Source organism: Petaurus breviceps, unplaced genomic scaffold (genome assembly GCF_028583685.1).
Source record: "Petaurus breviceps papuanus isolate PSGF00001 unplaced genomic scaffold, PetGlider_PUasm1.0 76, whole genome shotgun sequence".
Lineage (NCBI taxonomy): Eukaryota > Metazoa > Chordata > Mammalia > Diprotodontia > Petauridae > Petaurus > Petaurus breviceps.
The window spans coordinates 8869858-8890882 of record NW_027186473.1 but is presented as its reverse complement, the minus strand read 5'-3'; the positions used below and the strand labels follow the sequence as shown (position 1 = coordinate 8890882).

General features: G+C 34.9%; 1 protein-coding gene across 9 annotated transcripts in view; it reads left to right on the top strand.

The window, feature by feature from the left end:
• FRYL (FRY like transcription coactivator) overlaps positions 1–21025 on the top strand; it is a 314599-nt gene that overhangs the window by 189668 nt on the left and 103906 nt on the right. For 8 of the 9 annotated variants that reach the window (XM_069105195.1, XM_069105197.1, XM_069105194.1 and 5 more), the window contains 9 exons: positions 234–366; positions 1317–1424; positions 4673–4910; positions 6488–6673; positions 6814–6900; positions 8338–8606; positions 15552–15747; positions 17066–17190; positions 19401–19458. In XM_069105195.1, the coding sequence (XP_068961296.1) occupies positions 234–366; positions 1317–1424; positions 4673–4910; positions 6488–6673; positions 6814–6900; positions 8338–8606; positions 15552–15747; positions 17066–17190; positions 19401–19458 (1400 nt within the window). The remainder of the gene's footprint in view (positions 1–233; positions 367–1316; positions 1425–4672; positions 4911–6487; positions 6674–6813; positions 6901–8337; positions 8607–15551; positions 15748–17065; positions 17191–19400; positions 19459–21025) is intronic. The other variant, XM_069105198.1, reaches the window with a different exon arrangement.

Genomic DNA, 21025 nt, shown 5'->3' with positions numbered 1-21025 from the left:
TATCCAGGGGTGGAATTCTTCTGAGTAGCAGAAGAAAGACAGCCTGGTATTGAAAGTTTGTTGTAGTTAATCAGTTGTAGATTTTGTCATGTGTTTCAGCTATAAAATTGTCCAAGTATTAACAACAGTATTTCCTAGTTGTGATTCATTAATATTTAGCTTGAGGGTGTAAGAGAAATCATAAAGGTAAAAAATACATAAGGAAAAGTAGCACTGTTCTGTTTCTTTTTCAGGAATGTCAATATACTACCCTCAAGTAAGAAAAGCATTAGACAGCATACTTAGACATTTAGACAAAGAAGTTGGAAGACCAATGTGTATGACTAGTGTACAGATGTCTAATAAGGAGCCTGAAGATATGATCACGTATGTAATAAATTATTTTATTTCTCTATGCTATTTCTTTGTGTATTATCAGAATAAAGATTGGTACCTTCCTACTTAACTGGTCCTTAGCTGAAGACATCTTCTATTTTTAAGTATGCCCAGATTGGCCTTTGGTCGTTTTATATTATCTTTCTTTAAAATCCCCAAGTCCTGGTGTTTTTGAAGTGCTGCAGAATTATTTTAATGTTGTTGAGTTGTTTCCTTAAAAAAAAAAAAAGATCAAGTTATTTTTTTCTTCAATTAAAAGTCATTTCTCTTTGCTGCCTGTCCCCCTCTCCTCAAGGTGGGGGAAACAAATATTACCAAATAACAAATATGTGTAGTCATTCAAAAAAATATTCTTCAATTGGACATGTCCGAAAATGTATATCTCAGTGTGTATCTTGAGAGTTTGCCACTTCTCTCAGGAGGTTTTCAGGTCCCATAGAATCATGGTTGGTCTTTGTTTTGATTAGTCTTCTTAAGTGTTTCAAAGTTGTTATACGCAATTGTTTTAGTAGAAACTAACCCTGGCTATTCGAAGTATGGAAGGGACCTTCTATTTCAAACCATTCCCAATCCCTCCCAGTCACATACTCCAAAACAGTCATCCATTTTTACTCATATTGAGTAAAAAAGGCTAGTATGGTTTGAAGAACAACAGCCTTCTTCTACTTTCTGAAGCTTTCTTGAATTTTCCTGTCCCTTGTGGATTGCAAGCATAAACATGATAATACTGTTGACTGCTTGTTGAGTTGTGCAACACATGGTAACATTTGTTTTTGGATTTTTCTTTGTGTTGATTTTTGTAGTATCCATTTGCCAGTTTATACTCCTGCTTTTTATATATCTCTGATGTTATTTTATCTAGAATATAGTTACTGATTAGGTTTTAAGTACTTTAAACACTTTAATTCCACTAATGGTTTGTAATATAATTTATTTTTCAGGGGTGAGAGAAAACCGAAGATTGATTTATTTAGAACATGTATTGCTGCTATTCCAAGACTGATTCCAGATGGTATGAGCAGAACTGACCTCATTGAATTGTTAGCAAGGTAAATGTAATAAAACTAATGTTTGCTATGGTGATTTTAATATTTGCACCTGGACTTTAGATCACAAATATGACTCTGTTATTATTGTCTTTAAAACGAATAAATAAAATAATTTTTAAACCCTGTATTTTATTTGCCATTCTAATTATAATTTTTTCTCTCAACTCTGTCAAGCTTGTGATTCCCATTCATTTTAACTTTCACATCTCGTCTTGAATATCCTACAAATCTCACTTTTCAAATTTTCACCTATATTGTCTGTGATTTGGATCTATCCTCATTGGTTCTTATTTTTTTTCATCTTGTGATTCTCCATGATGTTTCTTGGGACCTATACTCCTGCATCATCCCTTTACATGCAAAACAGTTATTGTATATCATGCCTAGGACATCTTCATGTTTATTTGGACAAATACCAAAATTAAATCTACCTCTCCAGCTATTGCTTTGACATCTCATTTTCACTTATCTCCATTGGTGAACTTCTAGTATTTGACCATTGTTCTCTTTTTTTGTTGGTATTGTTAGTCGAAGTTATGACTTTCTGCTGAAAATAACATTTAAAAAATCCCCCATGTACCAAAAATATTTCCAAGTTTTGATTAAAGACTCCATAGTAACCATACTCTTTTTTTTTGGTGTAGTTAGAATAGTGAAGTGAACAATTGTGCAGCATATTTAACAGTGACCTTTTAGAATATTATCAGCAGTATTCCCAATTAGTTACAGTCACCTGTATTTGCCCATACACTATAAGTGTTCTTAAAACCTCAGTCAGTTACATAAATGTAACATTTAACAATAAACAGTTACATTTATGTCCGACTGAGGTTTTAAGAACACCTAAGATCATAGACTCTAAAATTAGGAAGGGGCTTTAGAGGTCCCCTCTTTCAAATCCCTTGTTTTTCCTTATTTAAGAGTTTGCTCTTTGACTTTCCTATTGACCTCTAGAACATGCATTTCTCATTGCCCTCACCTTCAGACACACACATGCACTTTACATATATACATTCTACTATGAGATATTTTGAGTTGACATTAGTGAGTAGAGTGGTATTTATTTTCAAGGATATAAAGGTAAATAATTGAATCTTGAGACAAAATCACTACTTTCTTTAGGTGTTCTCTGATTTAATTCAACACAAGAAAGAAATACTATAATTTTTTATTGAAAGTGAGCTCTTTTCATGGTGGCACCTGAAAGGTTAAAACAAATACAAAGTACTTTTAGTAAAATTGGTCCCTTCATGATATCATGAACCTTAAAAATTCTATAAGCCACAATTCCCTTTCAGTTTCCATTCACTCCTTCTATTTTAAGCCTTCCACTTATCCCAACAGTTTCACCTTCCCCTTCTGTAGAAGACACCTAAATTTCCACATTGCCCACCAAAATAAAAGCTTAAACACATTTAAAAAAAAAGAGCTCCAAAAGGCGAAAATGCATGCACTTTACCTCCTCAAAATTAAACAACAGTTTGTCTCACAATTTGCTTTGTTTCCTTTTTTGCACTTTTTTCAGAGCAGTTTTTTAAAATTGCTATTTTGTTTACTTCAGAAGAGATAGTCTATATTGTTTCTAGATACTATAGATTAGGAATAATTTCCTGTTGATGTGCTTAATTATGGTGAAATTCCACTATAATAGAAAATTTTGGATCACTTTTAGATTTTGTCCTAGTAGTATTTGACTTGTATTTAGTCTCTAAGGAATGCTTGTAAACCTTCAAGGCTTTAATTAGCCAAAATGGAATACTATGTTACTTTACACATCAGGTAGTAAATTGATGAAATATTACCTTGAGAAACTGTATAGACTAAAACTATATAGATAGCTTCATGGGTAATAGATCTGTAATGCTTATAATGGGGTACCTAGGGATATTTGGATAATCATTTTAGATCAGTGTCATAGAAGGCAGTTAACATCCTCTCCTATAGAATGACAGAGCTAAAGTAGTGGGCTTGATAGACCATTGGTCTGACCCAATATGTCATTTCTTATGTTCTTGTGTAAATACTACTGCTTTGTGACTTGCTCCCAAGTCTACCTAGCTGTCATCAATTTTCTCTTCAGTCTCATTGTCAGTTGAAGGTTGGCTTAGTGAAGACCAGAACTGAGTTCAGCAGGGTGAAGACTGTGATATCTCCTTTCTCCTATACCACACAACTCTTCTCCTCTGTCATTGTGGATAACTCCATCTTCCCAGCTTCCCAAGCATGTAATTGTGGCATATTTTTAATACTACCTACTTATCTTACTCATTCAGGCTATTTCTAACTCTGATGCATTTGTCCTTATAGTCAATCTCCAAAATTATTTCTTCTTGCCCAGGACTTGAATCTCTTGTTCGCATATTGATGTTATTGGTTATTCTTTCTACTGCAGCCATTTCTTTTATGGTTTTCCTGTTTATCATTCACTTCCTTATGTTCTATGTAAAATCCTGTTTAAAAAACTGTATTCATTTCCCTTTATTGTTTTCATGCTTTTAAAAAATAGTTACCAGGTCTTCTTTCCTTATTATCATATGTAGACATAGAGTCTTTAATCTTGAAGGCTTTCTCCTCTGTTGTTTCAACTTCATTTCCTTAATCATTTCTTTCTGCTCTTACCCTGTTTACTTCATTTTTCCTATGTTTGTTATCTGATCTCTTAAGTTCCATTTTCACTCCCATCTCTAAGAATTGCTTTTATAATATTCCATTATGTTTTGTTGCATTTTGTTCATAATCAGCCATCTTGTATTCAGCTATAGTGTTAGTATCACAGTTTATTGTTGTAGATAGAAACAATTTTGATAATTGATATCCCTTCTAGTGACAGTGGAGGACTGAAATAGTAGCATGAGATGGTGCTCTAACAAGACTTTTCCCATATATAGTCAAAAGTGATTACTAACTATAAGAAAAATTAGTAGGAATATATATTAAGAGGCTAATTTTAAAGATGAATGGGTTTCTTTAAAAATGGAATATATTTTATCTTCCTTTCTAGAGTTTAATGATTGATAATGATCCAGCTTCTTGCTGAAATAATTATATGAAAAGGTTAATTTTAAGTGGGAGGAAATATCTGTAATCATTATCCTGTTGAGAGGAGCACAGAAAAGGGCCTAGTGAGCCCCAACTTAATATTTCTAGTTATTTCTTATGCAGCAGCTGAAATGTGCATTTTCAGGTTTAAGCTTATCTAAATATTATGAAGGTTTTGAAGCTTGCTAACTAAACCTTGTTCTTGGTAGGCTCACAATTCATATGGATGAAGAACTGCGTGCTCTGGCTTTCAATACTCTGCAGGCACTAATGCTTGATTTTCCAGATTGGCGGGAAGATGTTCTTTCAGGATTTGTTTATTTTATTGTACGTGAAGTTACTGACATCCATCCTACACTTCTTGACAATGCTGTAAAAATGCTGGTGCAGTTAATAAATCAGTGGAAACAAGCAGCCCAAATTCACAATAAAAACCAAGACTCTCAGGTATTGTACTTTTAGTAATACTTTGTATCTAAGCAACAATGAATCTACTGTAAGAATATTTGAAGATATCTTTACTTCTTCCTCTTAAAAATAAAATCATTGTATTTAATTATAAAAGTATAAGTTGTTAGAAATGCCAAAATGTACATAAACCTAACCACAAGTTATCCTTTCTTTTTCTACATCAAAAGATGCTTAATTTCATCAATGTGATTACTCCTTACATTAAATTATATTGTAAATCCTCTGTTTCTTCAGTTGCCATAGCTCTTGTAGTCTTAAAAGTCATCATTTATTGACAAGTTTTCTAGCAATGAGCTTATTTACCCTGGATGACACAGATTTCATCCATGTTATAAGCCTTTCCATGTTGAGATAGTACCTTTCAGAACTTATGCTTCACCTTTATAGGCTTTATATTATTACCGGGTTACCTCTGTGCCACTCATCTTTAGTTCCCTAAAAATTCATTGAGATTATTTCCCTCATTCATAGGAGATTTATACATTTCTGTGTAGTTTTTGTACCATAACCTCTCTGTCCTTCTGCCTTTGGTAGTTAAGAAGTGATGATCTCAGGGCAGCTAGGTGGCGCAGTGAATAGAGCACCAGCCCTGGGATCAGGAGGACCTGAGTTCAAATGTGGCCTCAGACACTTAACACTTCCTAGCCTTGTAACCTTGGGCAAGTCACTTAACCCCAGTTGCCCTGCCTTCCCCCTTCCAAAAAGCAAAATTAAAAATTAACAGAAAAAAGTGATGGTCTCCTTTTGGGAAGGAAACCTTATTTGGGATATGACATTCTTATTGGTCATTTTCTGGAGTACCTTAATACCTCTTGCTCCAAGTTATCCTTCACTGTTTCTTTCAAGCAAATAGTAGAGGTGTTTATTGTACTTTTATTTTAGATGCCCAGTAAATGTTTATTGATTGAATGTAAAGGTGATGTGGAATAAGAGAATTGTAGAGATGATCAGGTCCAACTCCTTCATTTTACCTCCAGATAAGGCATGTGGCAGAGAGGTTCCATGCCTTGTTGAATGTCATATAGTTACTTTATAACAAAAACTGGGCCTGCAAGCTTAATCTTAGCTCTTTGCCTCTGCTTTTCTGTGTTTTTGCACACCAAGTCTTAATTTCAAGATAAAAAATTTTTATAAGTTTTTATTAAACTTAAATGCATAATGAAAAAAGAAAAAAAAACATTGCCATGTACAGAAGAACATAAGAGGGGAGTCAGTATAAAACAATAAACTTCCATTTCAAGAAAACATATATATTGTTTTCCGAGCTACTCAGGTTTTTCTTTGCTTCCTTATAGGTTTCATTTTGTTCTCTGTTGCGCAGTTTAATATAATAATTTAAAAGAATCTTGTGGTGAACCCATTGGCAATAGTAACTATATTTTTTCAATGGAAGTAGTCACTCTTTCACTTCTCTGTAAATAAACTGGATTTCTGTATATTGGGTTTCATTAAAATAGGGCATACTTCTATTCATAACTGCCATACTACAAATTCCTATGTTTTGTTTTTGCTGTTATCACAAAGTCTTCAGTAACTAATTTAATTTTTTAAAGCGCGACATATCTAATGGAGCTACTCATACCCTTCCTTTGGAGAGGATCCCATATTCCAATGTTTTCCATGTGGTGGAAGGATTTGCACTTGTCATTCTTTGTAGCAGTCGTCCTGCTACTAGGAGATTAGCTGTCAGCGTCCTTAGAGAAATACGAGCTTTATTTGCACTTTTGGAAATTTCTAAGGTAAGATGGAGAAATATCAAATAATTTTTGTCCATTCTACAGCAAATAGTGTTATAATTAGGTTCTAATATATAATTATCTTAATTTACTTTTCTTAAGCATTATTACACTTTTCAGAGGATTATATTCATTATTTTCAGGGTGATGATGAATTGGCCATAGATGTAATGGACAGATTGAGTCCATCCATTCTTGAGAGCTTTATACACCTCACGGGGGCTGATCAGGTAAGAGTATTTTTTTTTTGCCTTAATGTTGTCTTGCTAAAGAATATTGTTTTAAGCTTAGGCTATATATTTCTTTGGTTTAAGTTTTCTGTGATAGGTTTACCTACATGAATGCACTCTTCAAATTTTGAAACCTGTATACAAATATAACAATAAGATAGCATTAATTTGTACCATATTTGATATTTTTAATCTGTAGTAGTCAATTATATGATACTAAAATAAATACATAATCTAATTAGTTAGAATATATATTTCATTTTTATGGAATAAAATTGTTTCTGAATTGGCAATGTAGTACATGTAATGCAAAGAGCACAGATTATGGAATCAGGAAAATTGGGTTCAAATCATGTCTCTGATATTACCTTTGTGACCTGGAGTAAGTCACATAATTTTCCTAAACCTCAGATTACACATCTATAAAACAATGTGGTTGGACTAAATGGCCTTTAAGATCCTTTCTACCTCCAGAAATATGATCCCGTTAATGTCCATGATATGTTAGAGTTTATATGGTACAATTTTATTTTCCAGGTATTGTGTTTAAATGAATAAGAATAAAAATGTCTTGTTAATAGTGAAGCAACTAGTACAGAGATCGTTCACCCACTGTTTCTTAATTAATTTAATTATCTTAAATGTAGTGAAATAATACCTATACTAATATTTCAAAACAAATGCATATGAATTAGTTAGAATAGAGAAAAAGTTAGTATACTTTGTTTAAAAAAAATAACAAATCTATTCTGTAAGAAAGTTTGTGTATATTTTACTTAATTTTCTATTTAGGTTACAAAATGACACTATTTAAAAGTCTTTATTTTGAAATAATAGAGACCAAGAATATCGTGTGACTATCTACCAAATTTATTACTTAGGGTTTTGGTTTTTTTTTTTTTAACCAGGAGTGGGAAACAAGGGAGATGCCTTTCCAAGAATGTGGAGTGAGATGTGTTTTTTTGCTTATATGTAGACTTGTGGAATTTATGATTAGTAAAGCACATGATTCTTTTGACAAGCCAGATGTGCTTAAAAATTTAGGGAAAACAATTTTATTGTGTTACTTTTTTTGGCATTGTGCTCATTAGTCTTCCAATTTATGGTTTTTTTCCCCCAATTTAAATGTTCTCTATCTTGTATTTGAATAAATTCAAGGCAACATTTAGTTCTGCAGATACAACTATCAATAGGCAAATTTTTGAGAATATGTACCTTATAAATGAGTTACTCTTCTAAACAAAGAAACAGAAGGACACGAGTAAAAAACTGCTACCTTTATTTTACTTTGATTTTCTTTAACAATTTCAAGAGCAAAGTCAAATGGAATCTCATGCCACTTAAGAGTCAAAAGATTGAGCGTCTGTTGATGTTAAACCTAGTTTATGTTACAAAGCTTTGAAGCAGTTCTGAATATGTAAATTTTTTTCTCCACAGACAGCTTTATTATATTGCCCTGGCTCCATAGATTTGCAGACATTGGCTGAGTGGAACTCATCTCCTATAAGCCACCAGTTTGATGTGATCAGTCCATCCCATATATGGATATTTGCACATGTGACTCAGGGGCAAGATCCTTGGATAATTAGTCTGTCAAGTTTTATGAAACAAGAAAATCTTCCAAAATACTGCTCTACTGCCGTGAGCTATGCTTGGATGTTTGCCTATACAAGACTTCAGTTATTATCTCCACAGGTTGATATAAAGTGAGTTCCTCTTGATTGTAATTTAAATGAATTATGATAATTTTTACTAGTTCTGAAAATAGGGGATCTAAAAGAACAATGTGCTATCACATACTTATAGTAAAAGGAGAAAAGTGGGCATAGGAAACATGTATACATATCTCTTCTACCACTTTTGTTTTTTTCCCTCTCTTTCTCTTCCCATTGGGCAAGAGAGACAGTTTAGATAAAAGAATACAGTACCTAGAGAGAGTGGAATGAGCTGGGGGAACACCTAAGACATAATTCTAAATTTGTCCTGATTTCATAATTCTTATTATTAATAACATTCACCATTTATTTTGACTGCTGCTGGGGCTATAAGCAAATTACAGAGTAACAGAGTTTGAATTTGTTACTATAACTCCTTTTTCACTACCTTAAATTCATCTGTTCCCAAACAAGAACATCATCCTCATATTTTCCTCTGGCTTTCTAAACTTTTCTTTCTTTTTTTTTTTTTTTTAAAGCAATCGGGGTTAAGTAACTTGCTCAAGTTTACACGGCCAGGTGTTTCTGCGTGGGTGCTAAGTGTCTGAGCCAGGATTCGATCCCCAGGTCATCCCAACACTGGACCTGGTGCTCTTCCTTGCCGTGCTACCTGGCCACCCCTTTCTAGACTTTTCTACCATTTTCTTTTTTGCTTTCATCAGAATTCTAGTTCCCTAAGTATTTAAAAGCTCTCAACTTTGTGTTGACCTGATTACCTGATTTTTCACAAATATTTTTGAGGTGTGGGTGCAAAAAAAGACCATATCAAGTTGACTTATGTGTAGATGTCATAAAAATCATTATTGTAGACACATACCATCCACCTCTCCACTTTTCCACTTAAAAAAAAAGCTCTATCCTGCTCAGAAAACGATGAAACATGGTAAAAGAGCAGAACTTGATGAAGTGAACCACACTTTTAATTCTGTAATTTCCCTGTTTCTCATTCTACTCAATTCCCATGACACCTACTCTTCCATTCTACCTCAGCCAAATGTAGAGCTGGAGAAAATCATACTTCAATCTAGCTATCACCCACAAAGGTTCTATTTCTGTGTTCATGTACTCTGAAATTCCTTTATGTGATCTGAATCTTCTTCCATTTCATTTTTCCTTAAACTTTTCATCCCTTAGTCTTGTTCTTTGTCCTCATCATGACCTTCATTCCCTTCTTTCCCATACCATCGCCTTTGCACTCTCCTCTTTTATTTTCAGCCCTTGGTAATGTGGTTTAACCCTATACTATCCTCCACTCTTGAGTCCTTCCTTTTCCTCCTCAACTATACTAGGAATAATGATGTAATAATAATAATAATGATAATAATAATACTTTGCCAAACTCCAACCCTGGATTACTCTTGCAGCCTATACTTTTTTGTTTCTGTTCACATACTATTGAAAATCATGAAACCATGCTGATTGAGATGAAGTTGAAGCTAGTGCTTTATTACAGAGTCTCAAGGGTAAAATTCTCTTATGGTAGTTTGAGGAATTCTTTTCAACGTTTCTCTGAGAAAAATTTGGAGGATCTCCCAGCCAGTGTCCAAAGTTTCAAAGACAGTGCAATTTTCATATAAATTTCATATATTTTTTTTCTATTTTAAAGTTTATTTTTCATATTATAATATTCCAGCGTCACATTTTCTACATTGACATTTTCATGCCAACGACCCCCTCCTAACCTAAAAAAAATAAAGGATTTTACCCAACTTTAGGATGGAATGTACTGGAAATGAAATTGTAATTGCACCCAAATGAAATTGTAATTGCATCCATGTTACAAATAACATCAAGAAACCAAACAACAGAAAAGCTACATAGAAGACAACTGCAGAGATAACATCAGAAAGGAGAATCCTGAATAACTCAGTGTTAGTATTTGTATCCACAGGGTTAACCTTAGAGAGTCTGAGGTGGTCAGAAAGCCAGACCAAATAAAAAATTTCATCAGAATGTTCTGTAAGAGAGTTCAAAATATCCATTTATATGTGCTAGCATTTTGTTCTCTTTCCCCTCTCTATTATGCTTTCAGTTTTTGGTAAACATTTTTGAGATTTAAACACTGTAACATGTCAGAATGCTTAATTTATCAAGATGGGATGGATAGTGAGTTTGCCTATTCCTGTTCTTTTTCCAATAAGCTGATTGATTTTAGCAGCACAGACAAGAATAACTGTACTTCACAAGTCCTCTGCAGTAGAGGTTCAATAAGGATCACCATAATAAAGTAGGAAACTTACTATGCCACCAGATAAATACCAGTTGTACAAAAGTTGCAAATTTTTATGTCTAACTTAGATTGAGTAGCATCAAAACCCAAGAGTTCCTCCTCCCTTCAGAGTCAGAATCAAGGCCAATGGTTGCCAGTGCTTTGGGATCAAATACGGTAGATCATCATACTCATCATTGCACATAGTAAAAGCTAGTCTGTCTGTCAAACAGACAAGGGTAAGAATCATCTGTTCTGGGCAGTAGCGTAGGAACAGGGGTATGTAGGAGGACTAAAGGATTAAACAATGCCTCTTGGCTCCTCCTAAAGGACTTGTATGGACTTAGGTTTGACCTTTATTTGGCGGCCAAGGCATTACAACTTCATCTACCCCCACTCCTGAAGAAGTTTAAAAAAGTAAGGTCCAGGAGACCCAGATAATTAGGGTGTAATTAGGCTATTAAGTACACCATCAAGCACAAACACATCAATAAAAGACAGCTTCATTTCAGTCTCTACAGCCACTTTAACAAAGCATTGAAGAGACAGGCTTTTTGAATAGAGGATATTTTAAAGTCTTTTATCAATTTAAAACATCAGGAAACACTGGCACAACATGTTACTTGTTCTTTGTTTTAATTACAGGGTAACATGTAAACTCTAATACAGAGAGGGAGGGAGAGAGGGGAAGGGAAATAAACCAATATTTCACAGAGATGAAGTTGAAGCTAGTTCCTTATTACAGAGTCTTGAGGGTAAAATTCTCTTAAGGTTGTTTGAGGGATTCTCTTCAACATTTCTCTGGGAAAGAGTTGAAGGAGCTGCCAACCAATGTCCAAAGTTTCGAAGACAGTGCAGTTTTCATATAAAGTTCCTTTCAAACTTCTACATAAATTCTGGATAAAGAAGATCATCCGAGGTGAGGGCTTCTTCTCCAACAACTGTTTTCATGTCTTGTGTGTCCTTATCAATAGTATAACATGCATACAGCTAGTTAGATGCATCTGTGTAATATTTTCTGATCATACCCTCTCAAATAGCAGACTTCATTAACTGGGACAAGGAGGGCAACACATTAATAGATGGGTAAATATGTCTGTTGTGCAGCTGCTTGTCCACATAGATTTGTCTTTGAATAATATATCCAGTCAAGTCAGGGATAGGATGAGTGATATACTCATTGGGCATGGTGACGATAGGAATATGAGTAATTGAGTCATTCCTACCTTCCACATGACCAGCTCATTCATATATTGTGGCTGTCTATATAAATTTTCACTATAAATTTATATTTTGTTTAATCTCAGCTGGGCTCTCACTTTAGCAAGGCAATTCTTTTATTCCTCTGTAATAAATTCTCTATCACACACACAGAGGGTGTTCCTTAACCTTTTCATCTCTTACTCAGGCCTCCCACTGCACTCTCACCTCACCACACCTCTCACATCACGATTTCAGCTGAAGATGTCTCATTTCATCAAAAAAAAAGAGACCATAAACTAAGAGCTCTCTCTTCTCTCCCCTTCCCTTTATCATCATCTCACAGCACTCATATATCTTCCCCTACTAACTCCTTCTTTAGTTCTGCCTCAGTTAGAGATGGCCCTTATAACAGATAACCCATCTACATGTATTCTTGAATCTCTTCTAGAAAATTATCCCTACTGTCTTCCCCAGTCTCTCTCGTCTTCAGTTTCTTCTAATCTTCTGCTTACAGAACATTCTGCTTATAAACATATCCATGTCTCCCCTATCCTTTAAAAAAAAAGTACCTCACTCGATCCTGCCATCAATGCCCTTTTGTTATTTTCCTATATTTTTTCTCCCCTTCTTGGCTAAACTACTTGAAAATCCACAGTAGGTGCCTCTACTTCTCCTTTCACCATATACTAAGCCCTTTATAATCTAGTTTTAAACTGAAACTGCCCTCTACAAAGTTACCAATGATGCCCTTTTATTTTTCAAAATAAATTTTTATTAATATTGTTTGTTTTTACGTTGCTTAAAATTTCTCCCTTTATTTCTTCCCCTTTCCCTTCTCCCCTCCAAGGAACCATTCCATACACCAAAATTTTTTCTTAAACAAAAAGAGAAAGAAGAGGGGGAAAAAACTGAAAAATATACCCCCAAAAATCTGACAGTGTTTCTTACCTCTGGACTCCTTGTCTCTTCAAAGGAATTGGGGGAGGTGCCTTGTGTAGTTCCATTGCAATATTCACAGCACCCACGGTCACTATAAATATACCTGCATGGTGCTCAATTGCAAAATATAATAGACTCTCCATATAGAAGACAGAAATAAAATATTTATTCAGACAAAAAACAAAATCTTAAAACCAGTAAGCTGATTCCATCATGGTAGCAAAGAAGTTAATAAACCATAACAGCACAGAGAGCCACAACATCCTTTAGCCTTCCCACAAACCAACATAAGACCAATATTTACTCACAAGCCTATCTGTCTCCCTAAGAAGCATCATCTCCTCCCAGCTGTCTAGCTTGCTCTGACTCCCAGCTTGCTTTGGACTCTGCTACATTCAGCCTATTAGGGGGCGGAGTATATTTTCAAAGCAGAAGGTCTTCAAATTCCTTTAATCTTACTAAGGGGCAGGGAAGATCTTCAAATTCTCATTGCCATTGCACCTTGTTATATCTCCTCATTGTGGCCAACCTCTTTTATAATGTTGCAATACTCCTTTTCTTTTTGTGTGTGGTAATTGTTTTTTCCATTTATATATTTGTGAAAATTGTGTAAACTGTTTACTTTGTTATGTTTATTTCACATTGTATATGTTTATGTAAGTCTTTCCATGCATCTTTATATTCATGGTATTTGCCATTTCTTAAAAGTGTGGTAATATTTCCTTATATTCCTGTTCCACAGTTTCTTTAGCCATTCCCCAATCAATAAGCATTTACTTTGTTTCCAATTATTTGCTACCTTAAAAAATATTATTATAAATATTTTTATGTAAATGGGCCTTTTCTTTTTATCAGTGATCTCTTTGGGGCAAAATATCTGGCAGTAGAATCTATGGATCAAAGGGTAAAGTGTGCATTATAATCACTTTATTTGTATAAGGAACTACAAAAAGGGGAAGAAACTCCTAATCTTGATGGACTTATAGTAGAATTCTTTCACATTTTTAGAAGAAACTATCATCAGCCCTACACTAATTCTAAAAAATTATGAAAGATAGCTCTCTTCCAAACTATATTTATGAGCCAAATTTAGTCCTGATACCTAAACTAAGGTAGAATAAGCTAAAGAGAACTATAGACCAATATCATAAATGAATATAAATTTTTAGGCAGATTCCCATCATGCTATGGAAAGTCATCCAAGAAATAATTCATTATGTCAAATTAGACATATCAGGAATGCAAGGATAATTCAACATTAGGGTGAAAAAAAATCAGCATAGTTTTGTTAAACTCAAAACTATCTTAAACCAAATTATTATCTCAATAGATAGAGAAAAATTCTCAGTTATACCAAACATCCTACCAAACATAGTCAGAGAACAGCTTTTTAAAGCATGACAATGATCTCTTAATTGTGCAATCTGATAACCTTTTCATAAGCTTTCACTTTCTTGACCTCTGTGCATATAATGTAATGGATCACTTTGTTCTCCTGGATATTCTCTTGTCTCTGGGGTTTCTTTCTTTTTCTTCTTTTTGGAGACTGTTCTCTTATGATTCCCCTCCAATAGTAGGTATCCCCCAAGGCACTCTACTCTTACCTCTCTACATGATCTTGCTTTATGGTCTTCTTAGTTCCCATGGGTTCAATCATCACCTCTAGGCAGATGCTTCTTAGATCTGTATATCTAGACCTAGTCTCTTTGCTAAACTCCAGTAGCACATGGCTAGCTATCATTTAGAAGTTTGCATATCCGAAGAACTCATTATCTTCCCCATCAATCTGTCCCCTCTTCCCAATTTTCTTATTACTGTTGTGGCTACCACCCTCCTTGCAGTCACCTAGGCTCACAACCCTCATGTCATCTGTTACTCATTATTCTCACATATTCTACATATCCACTCTACTATCAAATTTTCCTTCAACTCACACAGCCACTGTCCTTCATTCAGGCCCTAATAACCTGTGCCTTGACCCATTACAGCAGTCTTATATTACGTCTCATTACCTCAGTTCTTTCCCCTTTTTCCACTCTATACCTCACTCAACTCCCAAAAGAGATTTTTTTAAAGGTAAGTTTAATGATGTTCCTCCTTCTCTCCCTCCCTGTTGCTGTCACCTCCATTACCTCCAGTCTCCAATAAAATCTCCTCCCTTTGGCATTTAAAACTCTTCATAAGCTGAACCCTTCCTACCCTTCCAGTCTTCTTAGGCTTTCCTTTGTTCCATTTATTCTATGATTCAGCCATACTAGCCAGTCCTTGTTTCTCAAACACAACACTATATTTCCTATCTTCATGCCTTCCCTCTGGCTGTCTGCCATGCCAGGAAATCTCTTCCTCCTCATACATGTTTGTTTATGTAAATCTGTGTTGTGTATTTGTGTGGATACACACATCAGCATGTGTACATAGGAAGAGATGGGTCTGTGCTGCTGAAGGGAGTCACCCCAGAGATGAGCTCAGAGCTCCACTGAAGCATTGGTGAATTCTCTGAAATAAATTTAATGCACGTATTTCTTGGCAGTAGTAAAAACAGTATGTCATGTTGACTTTGTATTTGCCTTCTTATCTTTGTCTAGTAGTCCCATTAATGCTAAAAAAGTCAATGCTACCATAAGCAGTGACTCCTACGTTGGGCTTTGGAGAAACTACCTGATTTTGTGCTGCAGTGCAGCCACCTGCTCATCCTCATCAACATCTGCTGGCTCCATGAGGTGCTCTCCTCCTGAGACGCTGGCATCTACCCCCGACAGTGGTTACGGCATTGATTCTAAAGTAAGTGTCTAAGTCTCTCCCTAGTAACAGTAAATAGTTGAATAAAACTATGATAGGGTTGTTTTCAATCGGAGAAGTAAGTAGATTAAATGATCACTTACTTTCCTTTACGTTTTCCAAATTTTTTGTTTTTCTTCGATTAGTAAAGATTTATTTACTCAGAAAGAAATGAAATGTTAATTGCCAAAATGCAGTTTATTTTCTTCTCAATAAAGCCATGGTTCTTAAGATCATGGTTATAAATTTTTTTAAAGATAATATATTTATAGCACATCTTGTAGTTTTTATTCATTTTTCTAGTACTGGAAGGTAAGTATAATTTTATAAGGGCAGAAAAGAGAAATATAGGATCTTGTCTGGGTAAATGAAGTTTCCTCTCATACACAATCAGATAAGAGGCAAGGATGATATTTAGGAGATATCCAGGTAAGTTGAAGATAGTTGATATCACAGAATTATAGAATCCTGCTGTAAAAAGGGAATACAGAGGTTTTTTAATTTGCACCTTCAATAGCATCTCTCAAAAGGGGCCATTAGCACAGCCTCTGATGTCATAAAGTACTGAAGTAAATGTAGGAGCTGGGTGATTGCAACCTCCCTTTTGATATTAGTGCATCTTGTCTTAGATCATATGGATGGTCTGGTCCTAGGAGCATAGAGTAATAGACTTATTGCAAAAGGGACTTTGGAGTTCACCTTGTCTGACACTCTCATTTTATAGATAAAAACACTAAGGCCCAGATGGATAAATGACTTGCCCAAGGCTTCACAGCAAAAGCCAAGATCAAACCCAAGCGCTTTGGCTCCACATTCAGGCTCTTTCCACTACACCATGTTGTTTCATTTCATAAGTGATAAAATTAAGGCCTTCTGAGATTGAATGGATTTACCCAAATCATAAGGGGCATTTTGGAGCTCAAACTAGAAATCAGATCCCCTGCCTTCTAATCCACTGTTCTCCCCACCATGCCACATTATCAGCATCCAAAAGGCTATATGGAACACTAAATGATGGGGGAGCTAGCCTGGCACAGGGATAAGATCATCCCAGGTAGGAATCAAGATACCCGAGTTCTAGGCTCGGGTTTGTAATTAATCTGCTGTGTGACTTTGGGCAAATTATTTAACCACCTTTGAGTTACACCAATTTTATTGATTTGTTTTTCCAGTGCTGCTTGTATAATGTTTATGTCTGTCTATTCATTATCCCTGATCAAAAAATAGTTTAACATGTTAAATTATTTTTGTTCTTTTTAGTGCTATGAGATTGTAGGTTTACTTTGTCTACTATAAAAACACAGTATTTTTTCCCCCCTAGATTATTGGCATTCCATCCCCTTCTTCCTTGTTTAAGCACATAGTTCCAATGATGCGCTCTGAGAGCATGGAAATAACTGAATCCCTTGTTCTTGGTCTTGGCAGGACCAACCCAGGAGCTTTTAGGTAATTATTATCTTGTCTCTCTATATTTTCTATATAAGTAAATAATGAATAGAAAAATTGGCTACTTATGTAGAATTCTAGGAGTAGTGATTTTGATAATGTTTCTTCATCTCTTAAATGTAGTGATTTTTGAAAAATGAATCTCTACCATCCTTATTTAGTTTTATAAGAAAATTGAGTCTTAATATGATGCATCCCTGTTTTTTCTCCTCCTCGAGTATTATGCTATATTTACAGACTTACCAAAAAGTAGGATGGATTTTAAATAATGTAAATGAAACACTTATGTGTTTTTAGTTCTCAGGCATACCATAGACTAGCATTCTTTGTGCTATAGGTATTTATAAAGCACGTTCTTTCATTCTGCTTGAGGAAAATGTTGTCCAGGTCTAATCTTCCTTTCATTTTCTTAAGGATGTCCCTAAGTAATCTTATCAGTAATATAAGGTACCATATGACAATACTTATTTTTTCCCCAAGTGTCATGAATTATTTCCATGACCAAACCTCCTCTTTCTCCTTCAGCCTTCTAAAAGGGTCTAACTTTGACCCAGCTCTCTACAGTCTCTCACCTGGCTATCCCATTTCCTTCTTTGATTTTAAGTATTCGTGTCTGTGGGGATGACTATCAAATACATATTTTTATATAGTTCTAGTACTGCATTTCTATGTATTGCTTGTATATCCTCCTAGATCCTCCAATTTGCTTCCCCAAACCTGTCCTTCCTTCTAACTTCCATCTTTTTGTAGTTCATTACCACCATCCTTCTAGTCACCAGGATTAAAACCTTAAAGTCATTCTTTGTTCTTCCTTTCTCTCACCTTCCACATCCTTTCACTTGTCATGTCCTATTAATTTTACCCTTGAAATATCACTCAAATCTTGTCTCTTTCTACTACCACTGCCTTAGATCAGGCCTCACCATATTCCCTCTTGGCCATACTTATATAATATCTTCTTAACCGTTCTTCCTTCTTCCAATTTCTTTCCTATCCAATCCATCTTTTATACTGTCACCTGAATAATATTCCTGATATCCAGGGCAGCCATATCCCTTCACTGCTCAGCAGACTACAATGACACCCTATGACATCTTGAATAAAGTAAATAAAATAAAATTCTTTAGTTGTGTATCTAAGATCTTTCACAGTCCTGCTCCACAACCTGCCATAATATTACTCCTTTTTGTGACCTTTCCTTTCTAACCAAACTGTCCCTCCATTCTGGCCCCACACCTTTTCTGTTATTATAAAACTCTTACTGTCTCTAGTGCTTGGAATGGGTTTCTTATCCCCAACTCTCAGCCCCAGCTGAAATACTGAAAATTCTTTGAAGGTTTTCCTGGTGTCCTCTCAACTATAAGTGATCTTTTCTTCTCTAAATTTCTCATAGCACTTTTTTGGATCTCTCCTTTGCACTCACCATATTATAATTTGTATTATATATTTTGTGTCCATATCTTCATAAACATCATAGATTTTTAAGTTTGAAAAGATTTTCAACATCATCTATTCCTCATTTCATAGGTGAGGAAAGTAGGGCCCAGGGAGGTTAATTAACTTGCCCAAGGTTAAACAGGTTGTAAGTGGCAAAACTAATATTCACACATATGCCCTCTAACCTCAGATCCAGCTATCTTATCTCCTCTGGTAGAGTACAAAATCCTCGAGGGAGATGATTATGTCTTATTTCATCCATTTGCCATTAATACCTACATGGATTTGTTTGCTGAATTATAATTTTTTTAACTCAATCTTCCACTGAAAAACAAAATTTTAAATGTTTTAAACATTGATAAGTAATCGTTTTATGTTTTATAATGAAATAAAGGCATATTATGCCAGTAAATTTTCTGAAAAAACTATTTTGATTGCATTTTTTTCCAATAAGTTGTGCTTCTGAGTCTTCAGATTTTTTGTCTCTCAGGTTTTTTCATTTTAGTGTATTCTTTTTAGAGATTGTAGTTAGTTAACAAAGAATTTACTATTAGAAAATAAGTAGGAAGAATATGTAGAAATACTTAAATGGTATCAAAATTGACCTAGTCTTTGTTGCAACACAAATTGAATGCTAAAAATCAATGATTAAGAGTGGCATTAGGGTTGTTTGTTCTGATGTTAAATTAAAGGTCTATGTATATATATTTTCATGTGGAGTTTGAGTATATCAGCATAGTTATTAATGTAGCAATTTATGTTTTTCTTTCTAGGGAACTAATAGAAGAATTGCACCCTATAATTAAAGAAGCACTTGAAAGAAGGCCAGAGGTGAGAAGGGTTGAGTGATTTTGAGCATTGAAATCACAAGTTATTTCTTCTCATAGTACTATAAGAGCATCATTTGCTTTTTCCATTGCCATCTGTATGTGATAATGAATTTTTGAATTACTGTACCAATTGAATAATTAAAAAAACCCTTGCTTAGTATTTCTCCTTCACTACTAAAATGAATTGCCTAAGTGACCTGAATCCTGGTCTTCTAACTCTTAAGGCCAGACTGTGTTCTTCTCACACTACACATGCCCTTGTTTTTCGTTTGAGATTGAAACTAGAAGAAATGACATGGCAAATTTACAATACTTAATAAAGTATCCTTCTCTGCCATTTCCAATATTAGTCCCATCCTCACACATAGATTTCTGTGACTAAAAATAATTTTTCAGAAAGAGAACAAGGAGCATTCTGGATCCAGAGCCAGACATTCCTGCTATCTGTGTATGTGCTCAGGTTGAACCTCTAGAATGTAATTGGAATTGGAAAGCTCTTAACTTAAGCTGCAATCAGTCCAGTTGGTAAACAGTGATTCAGTCAACAAGAGTATAGGGACTAGCTATTCATGTGTTTGTTACTAAGCTGAATGCTCTGGTAGATACCAACATATGGCCCATGGTTTGCTTGTAAAGCCCACCAGAGGATTTCAGGTAACCCGAAAAAAATGTAGAGGATGTAAAAGAAAGTAAAGATGTGATGAGTTCTTTGTCCATGCCCTGCTTAAATTGCCTACCACTAGTCACTCTTGTGCCCATCATATAACGTGGCGGGTGGGTTGGCACTGCTCATTCTCTCCTGTTTTTCACGTGGCCCCTGGCAACCAACCATTGTCAATCCTTCTGTCGTCTGAGGGGAGCAAGAATCATATCTTTTTGTTGTATTTTCAATCGTTACTAAATCTAAACAGCAAGAAAACTTGAAAAATGTATTGAAATTTGTGCCACTTAGTGAAGTAATTTTTTTTAACTAATGTGATTTCATTATCAAAATTTTTTTTTTTTGCTTTTTGGAGGGCAATTGGGGTTAAGTAACTTGCCCAAGGTTACACGGCTAGTTTTTGTGTGTGTGTGTGTTGTGTCTGAGGCCAGAACGGAACTCGGGTCCTCCTGACTCCGGGGCCAACGCTTTACTCCCTGCGCCACCTAGCCACCCCTAATAAAAATCTTAATAAGTATAATTAATTGATATTAGTTGAAATTTCCTTTTTTTTTTAAAAATGGTTTATTTGCAAAGTAGTTTAATCATTAATTTTACCTTTACTTGGAAAGTGAGCCACTAAAGACCTATCTGCAGCCTTCTGAAGAAGTTCAGCCTATTTTCATTTTGGCCCATACCTGCTGCCAAGTTGTGCAGGTCTGGTTTGGTTTGACATTGGTATGTAGAGTGACTGAGTTAGAAGAGACTGTTAAGGTGATCCAAGTGTGATGTGTTAGATGATTATAGTAGGAGTTGAGAAGTGCTTAACAAAATCATAGACATGCCCCAACAAATGTTGATTCCATCTGTGCGAACATAATTTAAGCTGAAACAGTTGTAGGAAAAATTTGTTACTATTACAGCATTG